Below are 19,723 nucleotides of genomic sequence, written 5' to 3'. Positions count from 1 at the left end.
GGAGTTTGGAGTCCAGGTAGGAGGGGGAGTTTGGAGTCCAGGTAGGAGTGGATGGTATGCAGGACAGAAAGAGAGTGGGGTTAGGTGACAGAGTCACAGTTATCCTCAATCAAAACAAGTTCTTTGGCCAATCGCATCCATGCTCAGCCAGTTGTCCACCAAAGCTGGCCCCATTCGTCTGTGTCCAGCCCATTCCCCTCTAAATGTTCCCCATCTCTATCCCTGTCCAAATGTATTTTAAATGTTACAATTGAAAGGAGAGAAGGGGAAGAGATCCATCTCATAATGACCTGGCCTGCCACAAGCACATTGACACAATGGTGGAAAAAAAAGCACACAATAGCCTCTATTTTCTAAGAAGCCACAGTAAGTTTGGCACATCCCCCATTCCTTAACAATGTCCACACGTGAACCTTCAAAATCATACCTGCTGGATGCATCACACACAGTGTGGTATGGGAGCTGCCCTGCCAAAGATTGGAAGCTGGAGAAGGTAGCGAATGTAGCTCAGAACGTGACCGCAAACTCCCCTCGCCTTCATGGCTCCCCTTCATGGCTCCCCCCCCCCCCACATCTACACCTCATACTGCTCAGGAAAGGCAGCCAACGTACCGAAGGTCCCAACGCACCCCGGACACACCCTCCTCTCCCTCCTCCCGTCAGGGAGAAGACAAAGTGCAGTCAGTGTGCAACCACAGGCCGTTTCTTCCCTGCAGCCATCGGGCTCCTGAATGAACCCACCATAACCGTGCACTCACGCTCCCCTTGTCTCACTGATCTTTCTTTTCATTGTCTTTGTGCTCTGTGCATGGTTTTAGAGATAACCCGCTGCTCTGTATTCGGTATAATCTGACAAATACACTTTTGGACCCGTCTCCACCAATTCCTCTGACAGTGTCTGTTTATGTTAAAAAAAAGTTCTTTAAATCTTGTTCTTCAAACGTTTGACCTATGCCCTCTAGTTTTAGCCTCCCGAGCACTCCTGATGAGAAAGGTGGGCAGAGAAGGAAGCAATAATTGGAGGGGGCGAAGACAGGGGGTGTGGGCGCTTGTTACCTGTGCCAGGTGACCTGGGCTTCAGGTACTCCTTGTACACATCTTTGAGGATGAAGTTACTGAAGCCCTCTCTCCTGAAGAACCTGCAGACATACGCGCGGTTGTAGAGGCAGTTGAAGAGGAAGCAGCCTCTGATGGTTCGGAGCAGGGGGTTCGGCGAGGACGGGGCGCTCAAGTCCTCCAGCAGCACCACATTGCATTCGTGGTCGCGGCAGCACATCCGCACACAGTCGCGGGCGCGGCTGACGTTGGGCGAGCTCAGGAAGGTCGCGCCGGCGGAGACCGAGGTGTCCGTGTCGAGCACGAAGTCTTCCCGGCCCAGCTCGTACCTGCTCAGGCACTGGCCGGGGTCGGCGGACGAGCAGGCGGGCAGCAGGAGCGGCAGCAGCAGGTAGGCGTGCAGAGCCAAGGGAGGTGGGCGCGGGCTGCTCATCGTGGCTTGGGCTGGTGAGGCCGTGCGTGGAGGCTCCTGTCACACCAGGTGAATGCGGAAGGGAGCGACGTGCAAACTCAGCCTGGGCAACAGGAAGTGTTGCACCACGCCCACCCGGGCTCGCCCTGTACTGCTCCATTCCCGGCTCAACCCATTCCCACTTCCAGCCCAGGCTCACGTTCCTCACCCCTTGTCCCTGACTTGCTCTCAGCCAGGGCCGGGGCTAGGAAACTGATACAAAAGTCGAAAGAGATGGTTTATATCTGGTGTAGTATCTCACAAAGATAAGCGTATACAGAGCCGTTGTCATACCCACACTCCTGTTCGGCTCCGAATCATGGGTCCTCTACCGGCATCACCTACGGCTCCTAGAACGCTTCCACCAGCGTTGTCTCCGCTCCATCCTCAACATCCATTGGAGCGCTTACACCCCTAACGTTGAAGTACTCGAGATGGCAGAGGTCGACAGCATCGAGTCCACGCTGCTGAAGATCCAGCTGCGCTGGATGGGTCACGTCTCCAGAATGGAGGACCATCGCCTTCCCAAGATCGTGTTATATGGCGAGCTCTCCACTGGCCACCGTGACAGAGGTGCACCAAAGAAAAGGTACAAGGACTGCCTAAAGAAATCTCTTGGTGCCTGCCACATTGACCACCGCCAGTGGGCTGATAACGCCTCAAACCGTGCATCTTGGCGCCTCACAGTTTGGCGGGCAGCAACCTCCTTTGAAGAAGACCGCAGAGCCCACCTCACTGACAAAAGGCAAAGGAGGAAAAACCCAACACCCAACCCCAACCAACCAATTTTCCCCTGCAACCGCTGCAATCGTGTCTGCCTGTCCCGCATCGGACTTGTCAGCCACAAACGAGCCTGCAGCTGACGTGGACTTTTTACCCCCTCCATAAATCTTCGTCCGCGAAGCCAAGCCAAAGAAAGAAGAGTATGCCAGTCTTAACCAAAAAGCATTAAATGCATGATATACTAAATATTGAAAGACAATATGAAAGTTTTCATACAAGTTAAGACCATTACAGACAGAGTCTTTCAGAAACAGACTTCGGGCTGTTTTAAATTTGCAAAATCTTTCAAAGTCGATGGTTTTAGTAATGTCATTTCCCATAGATAAGCACCGCCAAATTGTTTAGTCTCTCTTGTGAAATTGTTGACCGTAAGTTTTAGTTTTGAAAAAAACTTCTTTCGCCCGATGCGACTGTTCGGTGAACCCTCAAAGCAATAAAAAAAACATTAGGAAATGCTGTGAATCGATTGTTTACGTCCAGGTAGGTCCTCAAACAGAGCTTGAGGCTCAAGGAAAGTTTTCGGAGCTTCAACTTCTTCGGCCAACAGATCACCATCCACGGCTTTAGTTGTTTCAGTAACTACCCCTCCATCAATGCTCTGTTTTAGTATGCTTCAGGGTCAGCTCTGAAAGTTATTGAAAATTCCAAATAATTTTACATGGCTTTTAAGCTGCTTAAATCGAGACTCTAAGGATTGAATAGCTTTGTCTAGCACTAAGGTGAAGCACTGAACTCTGTATACTTCTTTTGGATCATCTAAAGCTTGATCTTTTGTGTGAAAACATTCTCTTCCTTCTACGTAGTTTTTTTTCTTGAAATTGTCTAAACTCCAATGGTAATTCAACAGCTTCAGCCAATTCATTGGCGCCTATTCTTCTTTAGCTTGGCTTCGCGGACGATGATTTATGGAGGCGTAATGTCCACGTCAGCTGCAGGCTCGTTTGTGGCTGACAAGTCCGATGCGGGACAGGCAGACACGGTTGCAGCGGTTGCAGGGGAAAATTGGTGGGTTGGGGTTGGGTGTTGGGTTTTTCCTCCTTTGTCTTTTGTCAGTGAGGTGGGCTCTGCGGTCTTCTTCAAAGGAGGTTGCTGCCCGCCGAACTGTGAGGCGCCAAGATGCACGGTTAGAGGCGAGATCAGCCCACTGGCGGTGGTCAATGGGGCAGGCACCAAGAGATTTCTTTAAGCAGTCCTTGTACCTCTTCTTTGCTGTACCTCTGTCTCGGTGGCCAGTGGAGAGCTCGCCATATAACACTATCTTGGGAAGGCGATGGACCTCCATTCTGGAATATCCAATGCAGTTGGATATTCAGCAGCGTGGATTCGATGCTGTCGGCCTCTGCCATCTCGAGTACTTCGATGTTTTTTTTAAGTTCTGTATCTTTATCTTTGCTCTATTTTTTTAAAATTTTTTTAATTTTTCACACCACAAACCATGATACACACACCTTCCCCCTCAAATACATACAGTGCCATTTTCTTCCCCCCCTCCTCCCATCCCACCCTCCCCACCTCCCCCCCCCATCCATCCAAAGCACAAAATCTAAGATACACTAAACCAGTCAAACAATGTTGTCATTCAATAAAAATAAACAAGAAATTCCACTGAGTCAATTCTTTTCATTTCCTTCTCCTTTCGTTAATTTAGGTAGTGAATGTCCCCGGTAGGTTTTCTCTATTGTGCTTCATGTAAGGCTCCCATATTTGTTCAAATATTTCAATATTATTTCTTAAACTATATGTTATTTTTTCTAATGGAATACATTTATTCATTTCTATATACCATTGTTGATTTCTCAAATTATCTTCCAATTTCCAGGTTGACATAATACATTTTTTTGCTACGGCTAGAGCTATCTTAACAAATCTTTTTTGTGCACCATCCAAATCGAGTCCAAATTCTTTGTTTTTTATGTTACTTAGGAGGAAGATCTCTGGGGATTTTGGTATATTGCTTTTTGTGATTTTATTTAATATCTGGTTTAGATCTTCCTAAAATTTTTTCACTTTCTCACATGTCCAAATTGCATGAATTCTTGTTCCCATTTCTTTTTTACATCGAAAACATCTATCAGATATTGTTGGGTCCCATTTATTTAACTTTTGAGGTGTAATGCATAGCCTGTGTATCCAGTTATATTGTATCATACGTAACCTCGTATTTATTGTATTTCTCATCGTTCCGGAGCATAACTTCTCCCATGTTTCCTTTTTTATCTTTATATTTAAATCTTGTTCCCATTTTTGTTTAGTTTTACCATTTGTTTCCTCATTCTCCTTTTCTTGCAGTTTAATATACATATTTGTTATAAATCTTTTGATTATCATTGTATCTGTAATCACATATTCAAGGTTACTTGCCTCTGGCAAACTCAAACTGCTTCCTAATTTATCCTTCAAGTAGGATCTCAATTGGTAATATGCCAGCGCTGTATCTTGAGTTATATTGTACTTATCTTTCATTTGTTTAATGGATAAGAATCTATTTCCTGAAAAACAATTTTCTATTCTATTGATCCCTTTTTTCTCCTATTCTCTAAAGGAAAGGTTATCTATTGTAAAAGGGAGTAACTTATTTTGCGTCAATATTAGTTTTGGTAATTGGTAATTTGTTTTATTCCTTTCTACATGAATCTTTTTCCAAATATTGAGTAGATGATGTAATACTGGAGAACTCCTATCTCGTACCAATTTTTCATCCCATTTATATAATATGTGTTCAGGTATCTTTTCCCCTATTTTATCTAATTCTAATCTAGTCCATTCTGGCTTTTCGCTTGTTTGATAAAAATCTGATAGGTATCTTAATTGTGCAGCTCTATAATAATTTTTAAAGTTTGACAGTTGTAATCCTCCTTGTTTATACCATTCTGTTAATTTATCTAGTGCTATCCTCGGTTTCCCCCCTTTCCATAAAAATTTCCTTATTATTTTCTTTAACTCCTTGAAGAATTTCTCTGTCAAGTGTATTGGCAATGCCTGAAATAGGTATAATATCCTTGGGAAAATGTTCATTTTAATACAGTTTATCCTTCCTATTAGTGTTAATGGTAAATCTTTCCAATGCTCTAAATCGTCCTGTAATTTTTTCATTAGTGGATAATAATTGAGTTTATATAGATGGCCGAGATTTTTATTTATTTGTATACCTAGGTATCTTATTGCTTGCATTTGCCATCTGAATGGTGATTCCTTCTTAAATTTTGAGAAATCCGCATTATTCATTGGCATTGCTTCACTTTTATTTACGTTAATCTTGTAACCCGACACTTCTCCATATTCCTTCAGTTTCTTATATAATTCTTTTATTGATAGTTCTGGTTCTGTTAAGTATACTATAACATCATCCGCAAATAAACTGATTTATATTCCTTGTCTTATATTTTTATCCCTTTTATATTATTTTCTGTTCTTACCAATTCTGCTAGTGGTTCTATAGCTAACGCGAACAATAAGGGTGATAGTGGGCATCCCTGCCATGTTGACCTGCTTAAGTTAAATTGCTTTGTTATGTATCCATTTACTGTCACTTTCGCCAATGGCCCCTTATATAATGATTTAATCCAATGAATATACTTCTCTGGTAAACTGAATTTTTGCAATACTTTGAATAAATAATTCCATTCTACTCTGTCAAAGGCCTTCTCTGCGTCTAAAGCAACTGCTACTGTTGGCACTTTACTCCCTTCTACTGCATGAATTAAATTGATAAATTTACAAATATTGTCTGTTGTCCGTCTTTTTTTAATAAATCCAGTTTGGTCTAGATTTGCCATTTTAGGTACATACTCTGCTAATCTGTTTGCAAATAGTTTAGCTATTATCTTATAATCTGTGTTAAGTAATGATATTGGTCTATATGACGCTGGTGCGAGTGGATCTTTCCCTTGCTTTAGTATTACTGTAATTATTGCTGTTTAACATGAATCTGGTAAGCTTTGTGTTTTATCAATCTGGTTTTATCAATCAATCTATATATTTTCCTCTAAATACGGATACATTCATGTATACACACTATATATATATATACACACATATACCCCTTTACACACAAACATATAGTTCGTGGTCATTTTTACTCTCATTACATGTCTTCATCTCTCTGCTTGTTTTGTAGTTGTTCTGCAAATTTCCTTGCTTCCTCTGGATCCGAGAATGGTCTGTTTTGTTGCCCTGGAATAACTATTTTAAGTACCGCTGGGTACTTTAACATAAATTTATATCCTTTTTTCCATAAGATCGTTTTTGCTGTCTTGAACTCCTTCCTCTTCTTCAGGAGTTCAAAACTTATGTCTGAATAGAAAAAATTTTTTTGACCTTTATATTCCAGTGGCTTTTTGTCTTCTCTTATTTTCTTCATTGCTTTCTCCAATATATTTTCTCTTGTTGTATATCTTAAGAATTTTACTAAAATGGATCTTGGTTTTTGCTGCGGTTGTGATTTCTGGGCTAAAGTACTATGTGCCCTCTCTATTTCCATTTCTTCCTGTAATTCTGGTCTTCCTAGGTCCCTGGGGATCCAATCTTTTATAAATTCTCTCATATTCTTGCCTTCTTCATCTTCCTTAAGGCCCACTATCTTTATATTATTTCTTCTATTATATTTTTCTATTATATCTATCTTCTGAGCTAACAGCTCATGTGCCTCTTTAACTTTTTTATTAGATTCTTCTAATTTCTCTTTTAATTCCTCTACTTCCATTTCTACAATTGTTTCTCATTCTTCCATATTTTCCACTCTTTTTCCTATCTCTGACATGGCCATTTCTATTTTATTCATTTTTTCTTCTGCATTCTTAATTCTTCTTTTTATCTCATTAACTTATTGTAATTGCCATTCTTTCACTGATTCCATATATTCTTTAAAAAAAGATACATCCATTGACTTGCCTTTCTTTTCTTCTTCCATTTCTTTCTGTTCTTCTTCTTCTTCCTCTGGGTTGACCATCTGTTGTTTCCTTGTTTTCTTTTTACCCTCTTCTTTCTTGTTGTCATTATTGTCTGTGTTCTGCACCTGCTGCTGTGCTGCAAGTGTCTCTCTCACCTGTGGAGATCGACTCCGCAGCTGTTCCCCCTTCCCGTCAGTGTGTTTTTTTTCATGCGCATCGCGCATGCATGACTTCTCGCGCATGCGCGGTTGCGCACTTTTACCACTGACCTGAGGGAGCGGGCTTCTCTCTCCGCGGCGGGCCTCTTCAAACAGGTAAGGCCTTCACCTTCTTCTTCCGACATTCTTTCTTCCTCTTTTCTTCCCGTTGTTTTTGACTTTTCTCTCTTCGCTGCCATTTTCTTCTCACCTTTATTTTTACTTTATTATAAATTTTAATCTTGTACCTTTGTGTTTTGTGTGTTTTTTTTTTTAACTTTTCGGGTGAGGGCTGGAATTCCCTGACCGGCCACAACTCCATCACGTGACTCCTACCGAGTACTTCGATGTTGATGATGAAGTCGCTCCAATGAATGTTGAGGATGGAGCGGAGACAATGCTGGTGGAAGCGTTCTAGGAGCCGTAGGTGATGCCAGTAGAGGACCCATGATTCGGAGCCGAACAGGAGTGTGGCTATGACAACAGCTCTGTATACGCTAATCTTTGTCAGGTTTTTCAGTTGGTTGTTTTTCCAGACTCTTTTGTGTAGTCTTCAAAAGGCACTATTTGCCTTGACGAGTCTGTTGTCTATCTCGTTGTCGATCCTTGCATCCGATGAAATGGTGCAGCCAAGATAGGTTGACCGTTTTGAGTTTTGTGTGCCTGATGGAGATGTGGGGGGGGCTGGTAGTCATGGTGGGGAGCTGGCTGATGGAGGACCTCAGTTTTCTTCAGGCTGACTTCCAGGCCAAACATTTTGGCAGTTTCTGCAAAACAGGACGTCAAGCGCTGATGAGCTGGCTCTGAATGGGCAACTAAAGCGGCATCGTCTACAAAGAGTAGTTCATGGACAAGTTGCTCTTGTGTCTTGGTGTGAGCTTGCAGGTGCCTCAGATTGAAGAGACTGCCATCCGTGCGGTACCGGATGTAAACAGCGTCTTCATTGTTGAGGTCTTTCATGGCTTGTTTCAGCATCATGCTGAAGAAGATTGAAAAGAGGGTTGGTGCGAGAACGCAGCCTTGCTTCACGCCATTGTTAATGGAGAAGGGTTCAGAGAGCTCATTTCTGTATCTGACCCGACCTTGTTGGTTTTCGTGCAGTTGGATAACCATGTTGAGGAACTTTGGGAGGCACCCGAGGCGCTCTAGTATTTGCCAAAGCCCTTTCCTGCTCACGGTGTCGAAGGCTTTGGTGAGGTCAACAAAGGTGATGTAGAGTCCTTTGTTTTGTTCTCTGCACTTTTCTTGGAGCTGTCTGAGGGCAAAGACCATGTCAGTAGTTCCTCTGTTTGCACAAAAGCCGCACTGTGATTCTGGGAGAACATTCTTGGCGACACTAGGTATTATTCTATTTAGGAGAATCCTAGGGAAGATTTTGTCTGCAATGGAGAGCAGCGTGATTCCCCTGTAGTTTGAGCAGTCTGATTTCTCGCCTTTGTTTTTGTACAGGGTGATGATGATGGCATCACGAAGGTCCTGAGGCAGCTTTCCTTGGTCCCAGCAGAGCTTGAAAAACTCATGCAGTTTGGCATGCAGAGTTTTGCCGCCAGCCTTCCAGACCTCTGGGGGGGATTCCATCCATACCTGCTGCTTTGCCACTTTTCAGTTGTTCAATTGCCTTATATGTCTCTTTCCGGGTGAGGACCTCATCCAGCTCTAGCCTTAGGGGCTGTTGAGGGAGCTGGAGCAGGGCGCCTATTAGGACATCATTAAAACCACACTCTATAAATTTTTAGCCATGATAATAGTTTTTCAAATTACTCCATGCTCTCATCAATGTCCTTTGTTTCACTTTGTAATTCCTTGCTTATATAATTAACTTTTAAAAAGTACTTCATGCCAAAATATCAAAGAAACTAAAAATTTGTAGTCTTTTAGCTGGTTTGCTAAAGATTCAGCTTTTGCTTTTACCTTGGGCTCATCTGTTCTCTCTGATATTTCCACACTTGCTTTATAATTTTGCACTTCCAACACATTTTTTCTAACTTTATTTTTCATTTCTTACTTTAGATAACTTTTACTAAATCTTCTTCCATCCTATCCATAGCCTTCTCATTCTTCCTAAAGAAGGGCATTCTAAAATAATGAACTGATTTTTCCTGATAGATCAGGGTGGAAGTCACTCTGAGGTGGTTCTGCTGGCAGTAGGGAGAATTTGGACCTGACATTGCACAGCTTTGTGAAAGAAAAAGGGACAGTAAAAACTCAATGAGATACACAGATTGGGACCGTTCTTCAAGAAGCTCCCAGGTTCTAGTGAACTGGTACGGACTTGAAAGGCCGACATTGGCATGTTTCCGCTCCGTAAATGGTTATATGGTTAAGTGCATCATATACTTCTCCAACCTAATAACAAATAGGTTTAACACTATCAATCCGACACTCGCACCTTGTGTTGCTCAAGGGTTTCACTGATAACCCGGGTACCTGTTTGTTAAAATCTGCCCACCTCTTAGTTGATGCTGAGGACAATATGTAGATCCTTTGCAAGATCCCAAAAAACGTTATAGTATCTGGACAACACTTGGCTACTTGTCCAAGTAAAAGGTTATAATTGTGACATGCACAGAGTACAAAGAAAGCTCTTGAATTATCCTTCAACAGTCATACTTGTACTTCAGATGTGTGATCTTTCATGTTGCTACTGTTGTCATAGCCTTGGCTTCGAATGTCTTTCACCTCTAAATTTAATTCCTTCAGTGTGTTTAATAATGTTTTATATAAATCTTCTCCTGTGCTACTTACAACCTGCATAAACTTTATGAAATGTTCATAAACACCTGAAGGAGCCAAGTTACCATCAGACACATACCTGATCGTTAGAGACATTGTTCTTGGTGACTCATATCAGGTGTGCAGTCTAAAATTATGACATGGTACTTATCTGCTTTTACACGTTTCAGTATCTCATTCAAAACCGCTGTAGCCATGATGTCTAGAAGTTCATTCTGAGTATCTTTTCCTAAACAGTGATTATGAATTTCGTGGGTTTTTACTTTTCGTAAATGTTCTTCAAGAACAGGATCAATCTTTCCAATCAGCTCAACAAGACCTAAAAAGTTTCCATTGTGTCATTACCAACTTTTTCCTCTGTTCCTCTAAATGCTAGATTTCTCTCAGCAAGAAACTGTGTTATTGCTACTTGCCTTTTGAATACTTGCTGCCAGTGTTTTGCATGTTCATTGATGATTATTTCAAGTTTTTTGTCAATTGTCTGTCCACTACAAAGTCTTTGGTGTAACTCCCAGAAACTCCATGTGGCTTCCAAATGGTTTTTAGAATTTTCATGCTCACACAATCTTGTATGAAGATTAGACCAGTTGTTGAATCCACTTGTTGATAATGTTCTGGTTGTGTTCTTACTAAAAAGTTTACAATAAAAGCAATAAATTCGATCAGCAGACTGAGAGTATATAATCCAAGGTCTTTCAACACACTCCCCATTTGGAAGTTTCCTCTTAGTGAAACTTTGAAAAACACAATCCCTTTTCATGTCGTGGAAAGTTGTTCACTGGAATAGGAGGACCTTTCATTGTTAAATAAACTCTTACATTTTGATGTATATATGCTGGCCAGTTGATTGGGTCATCAAAAATATTAATTACAACTGTACTCATGGATGATCCATCATTGTGTGATGTTTGGGCTTGGTCTTTTTCAGCTATAAGTGGACTTTACGCTTTGGCACTGTCTTCTGGTGTATTGAGATCGTCTTCAATTTGATTCACAGCTGCGTCATCCTTTTCTAACGTTATCAATTTCATCATTGTATTCATCAATTGTAATTGGACTCAAGGCTGTATTGTCATTTTCTGAATTGTTTTTGTTTTCTTCATTCTCAATACATGGGCACTTCAAAGATGGAGTGACAAGGAATTTTGTGATAGCACCTCTATGTTTTTAATTTTCAGCTACCTTAGCCTTGGCCAGTGCTCGTTTCAGGTTGCCGCTTAAATATTTGTGCCCTGTAGTGCACGTCGAAAGAATTAAAGGCTTGTTGATCCAAACCAAGGCTTTTATTAACCAAAAGACTGGAGCGTATCACATGTAGGTCGACCAGTCCAGAATGATCTGGGTCTGGCTCGGAGCAACCCTTTAAGACCTGCCAGTAGGCTTGGCTACACTCTCAGCCAATCACAGCCATCCTATACTACAATATACACATATATACATATCGGTGATAGAATCCATACTATCACACGCCCTTTGTCTCTCTCTCTGCTTGTGCTTGCCGTGTAAAATGACATACAAATTTTAAGCTGCTAATTCTCTGGGCTATATTTTTAAGGTAAAAAAGGTAAAAGAAGTATATTTTAAAATGTTTAGACTTAAAATTACACAAAAAACTTGACGTTAGCAATTTGTTATAAAACTGGACTCATCATCCCTGATAACATGTCTACGTTGTTCCAACAGTGGAACAATGTTGCCATCGTTGTTGGTACAACGTAAGAAACCAGCGTCAATCCCATGTTATTTTGCTCGTTAGCTTTACATTGTTCCAATGTCAGCTGCTGACCTTGGAACAACGCACCCAACTCTCAACTTGTGAACACCACAGAACAGCAAAACAAGCGACCGATTCTGGATTTGTTGAATGACGACTAACCTCGAATAAGGTAAGAATTGCCTTTTTTTAGTAATGGTTAGGTTGGTTAGGTTATGTTAGTTAAGGTTACATTCCAGAACGGGAGGACGCACTTTAATTTTGGTGTTTTTTTTTTTAGCTGATTTTCTAGTCAAATGTCTAGCGCTAGTTTGTCATTAGATATTTAGCTAGAAAATCGGCAGAAAAACTGATGCGTGTAATGGATGAAATTCGCCCACGGAGAAAACAATTTCCATATGGTCAAGCTAAACTGCACCTGTTCCAAATCACCAAAAACATGAAAAAGGCTATATTAAGCCCTGGCAGTACAATAGCATAGTTAGTAACAGTAGCCTAGTACTATTTTGATACTAATCAAACCACTGCAAAATTATGAAACAATGACAGAGACAGCTTTGCTAAGAATATCTGGATCTTGTAAAGATGAATAACCCAGAGATGTACAGTACATGCCCCTATAGCTGAATAACCTTGTAAACCAACTCGAAGATGTAGGCTATAACCCCCATAGCGACCTAGCCTAGTAAAGATCAACTTAAACTGACCTAATTTCGGTGTTATTCATCTTTATAAGACCCGAATATCCTAACCAATTCCATCTATGATTGCTAACATTGCCAGAAATTCTACGCTTAGGGCCTAGGCTATTTATGTTCAGGTGAACCGCTGAAACCTAGGCTATAGGCTAGGCCCTAGGCTAGCATAACGCTATCTCAATCTCATATTAAAGTACAAGTTCCCTTATTGATTAGCCTATAGCCTGATTTGATCTTGATAATAATAAGAGATGCTTCATCAGCTCCGGAATACATCTATCTTACTGGGTCAAATGAATACGAAACATGGAATTTTTGGTTAGGGAGACAAAGGAGGCCTATAGCCAGTAGTTTAATCAAAGACATATTTCCTAAAAATATTTCACTGAGATAATACGATCAATTAAGGGCAATAACTTCATGAGTTCACTGACAAATCCCTCAGTTTATAAGGCCTATCGTATTATTTTCTTACCAGTTTAAGCGAAGTCCGTCACAGTGTCTCTGCTCAAGGCCTGGGCTCAAAAACGTGCACAGCACAGGACCCAATTTGATCAAATCGGTCAAATAGGCTTAAAACCTATTTTAACTTCCCATTCGCCCTTCCCTCCATCCGCTCACCGCCCCCCGGCTCACCGCCCCCCGGCTCACCGCCCCCCGGCTCACCGCCCCCCGGCTCACCGCCCCCCGGCTCACCGCCCCCCGGCTCACCGCCCCCCGGCTCACCGCCCCCCGGCTCACCGCCCCACGTGGCTCTCCGGCTCCATTCACTACTCCTAGCTCATGTGCACCCTCCATGCCACCTCTTGCTCTCGCTCACCTGTCTCCAATCACCTGTAAACTCACTCTCTACTTGAACTCATTCCCAGCCCCACATGAGTGTGGCATTCAGGGGTCAATGGGAACACTATTTGGCGAAGGAAGATATTTGTAGTCATTTCAACATGTGGCAATCCAGCAGGAGATTCTCATAGCAGACTAAGTCCCAGCCATCTCTGGCTGTCCTTTTCAGTTCCTTTTACTGTAGGATGTTTGATGATTGTTCAATGTCATTTGCAATGGAACAAAAACTGAAGAATCCATGCATGTATTCAGTAAGAGCTAAACAATGTGTAGGGTTGGGTAGAGTGACAAATAAACTGAGTGAGTAATGACTCTCTCCAAGAAGAGAAAGATGAACCGATGCACAGATGTGCTGGAGAAACACAGCAAGTCACATAGCCAACATTTCTGGCCTGAGTCCTTCAGAGTGACTAACTGAGTGCATAATCATCGTCCTGGTAGTCCAGTGGTGAGGTGATGGTAAATCTCCTTCACATCAACAGAGAGGTAAAGCTGCCTCTAGTGGCAACTCAGATGAACTACATGAAGAAGGGATTTGGCTCTTGTACCTTCAATGGACTAAGTACCAAATATAAACATTGGGACCTTGTCATACAGCTTTATGAGGCATTGGTAGGACCACACTTGGAGTAGAGTGTGCAGTTCTGGACAGCCAGCTATCAGGAGAGGAAATCAATAAGATGGAAGGGGTGAAGAGGAGATTCACCAAGATGTTTCTGGACGAGAGGGCTTGAGATACAGGGAGAGTTAGATGGATCTTTAATACCTCCACAGTTAGATGGATCTTTAATACCTCGAGCATGGGAGTAAATGGGATCTTTAATACCTCGAGCATGTACCTAAAAGTGGTACATATGATATATGGCGAAGAAGTGCTTAGAAGGATGTGGATAATGTGTTGGGTTTCACCCAGAGTGCCAACTTGGTCAACGTGGACAAGATGAGCTGAATGGATTGTTGCATGCTGTATGACTCCATGACTTAAGGCAAATGTTCAACTGAGTGTGACTTTGAAGCAGGCAGGTCATACTGGGAGCTGAAACCATTTTAAAGGGTAAAAACCGAAGTGGTTGGAGTCATAACTTACACAAAGGAAAGGTGGTCTGTCTGTTAGAGGTTGATCATTCCTTTTTCAGTTCTTCAGCTCCACTGCCTATCCATCTTCAGCAGCTGCTTTAACCAATTTCATCAGAAGGATGGAATGGAGGAGGACCCCTGATGACTGCACAAATGTTCAATTCTATTGGCAGCTCCTCAGCAAAGGATGCAGTTCATTCCTGCATGCTGGCATTCTGACACAAGTTGATCGGGGTCAGCCATCACAAGTTCCCAAGAGCAGCACAGGGCAAAGTCTGCAGTTTCCAATCATTTTTGAAAGTTGCCAGGAGCTTCCTTGAAATCCTCAGTTCTCCCAAACGTATAAAGAGTCATAGAGAGAAACAACAGGCCTTCAATCCATCGAGTGCCCATTGTCCATCAGGCATCATCAGAATCAAATGTACATGTGCACATCTGACTGGAGTGGGAGAGAGGACCTTAGGCCAGTAGACCACAGGCTTGAGATGGCTTTTGCATATCTCATAGGTTGATGCCTGTGACCTACAGTCACAGACTTTGCCTGGTCCTGAATTCCCAGGGTTGATCGATAGCCAGCAATGAGACAGGGCTGAGATATACAGCAATGAGCTCATCCAGTCTTCAGAGCAGCTTCATGGGCGCTTAATGTCAACTTGGTTACACAAGAGAGGAGTAAAGTTAGAATAGGATGGCTTGCAGCAGGCTTAATTACGTCTGTCTGCGGGGCAGAGGAATAATAGTAATGAGTGTTTATTGAATGCGTAGAACTTATGAAGTTATACATCACGCTGTGTGTTGTTACAACTCTATTGGGCGTCATCTGGCATTTTATATATAGAGAGCAATGGATTGACTTGAGTCATCAGTCAGGTGAATTCAGTCAGGCAATGATACTTCTGTTACTGAGAACCTGTTAAGACCTGATCCCATCTGTAAAGTATTCAGATGACTCATACTTTAACAGGAAAGTCTTGTGTGATTTTTGTACTTTTTAACCAGGTGATGTTTATGCAGGATCGTTGGGATCTAACTCTTTGTATCTAACTCTTTCAGATATTGTGAACTAAACTAAACTAAACAAAATGTTCTGGTGCAGTGTTATTTTTTAAATTATTGACCAGCAGTCTGGGATACTGGAAAATTCATAGTGTGATTTCAAATCCCATGGATGGAGTGTGAGGGTTTGAATTGTTACGAACCGCATGTAACGAGTAGCTAGACAATGAACCAGACAGTGTTTAATTTTCAAGCCCTAATTTATTTACTCTTAAGGTACAGTCTTAACTTTTAAACTAACCTTAACACTCAATCTATCCCCAACTATGCGCAGGATGGTTGGGGATAGATTGGCCTAAGGTCCTCTCTCCCACTCCAGTCAGATGTGCACATGTACATTTGATTCTGATGATGCAGAATTTAATACGTGTGTGTGATATGCCAAGACCATTACAGTCCTTGCCAAAATCTAGAAAGTTACTTCCAAGTTCAGGCTTTCAGATTCAGTGTTGAATCGTAGGCCTTTGAAATTTGATGCCCAGAATTAATGATGTACTGATGGGAAGACTGGAGTTGTGGCTGCTATAGAGTCACAAATTCTCCTTTCGTTGCCTTTGAAGAAATGTTCATCTACACAAGCTGTGGTCATAACACTCCTGGTCCTTTTGTAAGTGAGACTCAAACAGGGCAGCTTCCATGAAGCTTCCAAGACACTGGCACCGGTCTCTCCAAGTAACTTCACTGTTAGTCAAAATCAAAATGAAGTACTTTGCTTCCCAAAAGACCTTCCTGGCACAGACCAATCCACCGAAAAGGCCCAGTCATTCACAGAACATGTTTTGCTCTGAATTCCACAAAATGGCTGGCCACAAGAGCTGCTTCAAAAAGCTGCTTCCTCTTCAGCAGCCAGAATGGTTCTCCCTTGCAAAATCACAAGGCCTTTGCAAATGTACTGAATTTGGTACAAACTGTGACAAACCTCCCCTCAGTTCTTCCAATGTATCGAATTGTTGCTGGGCTGTGACTCATGGTGTATGTATGAAATTTTGAATGTGATCATTGCTACGAGGCCAGAGGACCACAAAACCCAGCAGCAATAGGTATTCACCAAGACAAATGGTTACTTAAAGAAAAGTTGGTTTTAATTATCTTTAAATATGAAAATAGAATCACACTTTAATTTAACTAACCTAATATGGTGATGTCTTTCCTCCATTGTATATAGTTATCATTGTCGGTTGTATATATGGAACTGGCCTGCCCACGGATGACTCATACCCTATGACTCCTCCCCCGTGGTCCTGGGCCATAAAGGTCAAGCCACCTTTCCCTTGCCGCCATTCCTATCCTTAGATTCAGGCCAGCAAGGTTCTTCTGTGTACCAAAGTCTATAATTTCCTCAGCTTGTCTCTGTGGTTACTGGTAGTGCCCTACACCTAACTTAACCCCCTTCTATTCTAAGCGCACGTATGTGAAAGTGTGTGTGTAAATTCAGAAAAGTTCTTTGGTTCACAGTCCAATCTCACTTCTCATTCCTCCAAGTTCACTGGTTGCAGGCAATTCTTATACGACACAGAATTTAACATTTCTAAAATTCACCAGGCTTTGGTGCTTTAAAGGTAAATGGTTACCGCTCAGGAAGGTTCTAGTCAGTTTTCAGAAAGAGATTTGTTGTTCCAGGACATCCACAACTGATTCCTTTTTAATCAGCCACTCCAGTGTCTTGCTGACGAAACTTTCCCCCTTCAGGGTTCTCCAGGTCACCACAGAGTTCCTTTTTGTTTCCCTTATTCCAAATGAAACATTAGACAGCCATTTCTCTCCTCTTGCATGAACCACAAGGGCTTTGACCAGGCCGTCTTCCAAAATGAGGCGTTCCACAAGCTTGCCAGCTTCTCCTGTTCCAGTCCCAGCTGCCTCTGCTGGCTGTAACACTGTAGAAGTGATCTCTCTCTCTTTCTCTCAGAGAAATCAGGTTTGACTCTCTCTGCTTGCCAAACCACATGTCTCTCCTAGAACAGTTCTAGACAGAAGTGGCTCCGACAAACTCTTTCATCTGTTGCCTTTTGTAAACAACAATCCATTAGCGAAGACTCTTGAGCACTCTCCAAAGCTCTTGCAAAAGCTGCGGAGCCGATATGTCTATCAGTAGCAGAGCTCCAGTATTTCAAATAAGATCTGTTTTAAAGCATTTGTATGTGACCTACTCTAACAAACCTTTCCCCAATTTATCTCCCAAAAACGTATCTCTATTTTCTTTCACACCATTCAGTTCATCCTTTCTATACTATCCCTTACAGTGATAATTCCATTTTACTAAAACAGGAGCTCGTAATAGAATCGATTGCAGAGTGACATGGCTTCCCCAAGTAGGGAAGATTGGATAATTTATTTGAAAATCAAGCCTGGGGCTGATTTGAAGTTATCTTCCACCTTCTGTGATTCTGAAATAATTACCCTGCATGTCAGGTAAATCAAACTTTTTGCTGTGGATTTGATTGGTGTGAGCCAAGACTTCGTCAGCCCTTCCACTTTTTCAGCTCATCAGCGGACACAACATTGTCTATCCAACACAAATTTTAGATATGCTTATCTTCATGCACTGATGGGGAAACCATAAAAACACCCACTGGGGAACTAGAATAGACACCCATTGCTCTTTAGTGACCTGGAAGACATGTCACTCCAAGAAGAAAGTGGGGAAGGATTGGATAATTTCACTGAAAATCATGCCCGGGGCTGACTTGAAGTTATCCTCCACTTTCTGCAATTCTCTGACATAATTACCCTACTGTTACTGGGAGAAGATTCTGCAATCTCTCTCAAGTTTTGTTCCCTCTGCTTTTCAATTGTGAGTCCAGTCCCCTGACTAAATGAGGTAGACCTTACCTATGCACCAAAGTTGTTCCAGGTCTGTAACTAGCAGTCCCGTTGCCAGATTTTATAGATAAGGAAGGAGTGGGTAGGAGGTGCTGGGCTTGCCAGCAACGTCTGTGCCCCGACAAGGCCTGATGCTTTCTTCACCATCACATAGGCTTTGCTGAGGGAGATAGCAGATAGTGAAAAGTCTTGCTCCAATTGTCAGATGTCAGACGTGCAGTGCAATTGTTATGGTTCAAAGTTCATGCCAAGTAATAATACATTAAAAATTGTAATATATTGTACATGATCTACTTTAATCTTTGCCTGTGTAAGGCAAAGAGTCCCAATTTGTATTGCCCAGTGCTCCTAACAGTATGAGAGAAAGAGAAGTGTCTGTGGATTTGTCTCCAGTGCTCCAGCAACCCGAGCTGCAATTCCAAACCCGACACGATGAGCGCCTGAGGCCCTACAGGATCACTTTTTGCGCTCAGTATCTAATGCTGGGTACAGTGCATAGTGATTAATGATGGAAAGTACTATGCTATCAGACATGCCATATGAAGTAGTAAGGCAATGTGGTCCCTCAGACCTTTTTGGACCGTTATGTGAGATGGTGGCTGGTCTTTATGTTAGTCACTTTTTTCCAATATTCCTCATTTTCCTGTGTGTTCAAATGTCTGTTGGTATCAGGTATGCACCCCTCTAAAACTGTGCTTCCACAGAGGTAGAGAATTCTCAAGATTTATGAATTCTCAAGATTTATCCTTGAGTCGACCTTAAATGGTTAATCCCTTGTCCTGGGACCATGGCCCGAATTGGATATTTTCCATGCAGAGAAGATCACCTTCTGGCTCAGAATTCTGTACACCTCAATGAGTCCGCCTCTCCTCCTCCTTGTTTTGTAATAGACCGATGAACTCCAATGGAAATGCACCACCTAACTTGACATAGGATTCTGGCCCAAAATATTGAATATTCCTTTTCTCTCATTGATGCAGCTTGACCTGCTGAGTTCCTCTTTGGATCTTTTTTGTGCTCCAGATTCCAGCATCTGCAGTTTCGCGTGCGTGCGTGCGTGCGTGCGTGCGTGCGTGCGTGCGTGCGTGCGTGCGTGCGTGCGTGCGTGCGTGCGTGCGTGCGTGCGTGCGTGCGTGCGTGCGTGCGTGCGTGCGTGCGTGCGTGCGTGCGTGCGTGCAACATATTTCATTGCTCCCAATCTTCCAAAATTGTAATTGTATATTGACTGATTATCTCTCCCTAACCCTCCATAACCCAGCCCCTGTGACAGTGAACATTCGCATAGTTATTACAGCGTAAAAATCGTACACCACATTGTGATGTTTCTTTTATTACAATAAAGAAACTTGGGTTCATTTTAAACAACTAGATTTATTAAGTAAGCAAAGAGCACTAAGACAGAACAC

At 42.3% G+C, this 19,723-nt stretch overlaps 2 protein-coding genes across 6 annotated transcripts in view; one reads left to right on the top strand and one right to left on the bottom strand.

The window, feature by feature from the left end:
* The window catches only part of LOC138753745 (kunitz-type protease inhibitor 1-like), a 96,970-nt gene extending 95,373 nt beyond the window's left edge, over positions 1-1,597 (bottom strand). The window contains exon 1 of the mRNA XM_069917105.1: positions 1,057-1,597. Coding sequence (XP_069773206.1) covers positions 1,057-1,489 — 433 coding nt within the window. The 5' untranslated portion in view covers positions 1,490-1,597. The remainder of the gene's footprint in view (positions 1-1,056) is intronic.
* The window catches only part of ppp1r14d (protein phosphatase 1 regulatory inhibitor subunit 14D), a 138,260-nt gene that overhangs the window by 3,520 nt on the left and 115,017 nt on the right, over positions 1-19,723 (top strand). For 2 of the 5 annotated variants that reach the window (XM_069917111.1, XM_069917112.1), the window contains exon 1: positions 11,872-11,995. The exons of 2 other annotated variants lie outside the window; for them this stretch is intronic. The gene's annotated coding sequence lies outside the window, so the exon portion shown is untranslated. Of the gene's footprint in view, positions 1-1,358; positions 1,448-11,871; positions 11,996-19,723 lie in introns of those variants that run through there. One more of the 5 variants, XM_069917114.1, reaches the window with a different exon arrangement.

The sequence above is a fragment of the Narcine bancroftii genome, chromosome 2 (assembly GCF_036971445.1).
Source record: "Narcine bancroftii isolate sNarBan1 chromosome 2, sNarBan1.hap1, whole genome shotgun sequence".
NCBI lineage: Eukaryota > Metazoa > Chordata > Chondrichthyes > Torpediniformes > Narcinidae > Narcine > Narcine bancroftii.
Note: the sequence above shows the minus strand (reverse complement) of the source record. Positions and strands in the feature narration are given on the sequence as shown.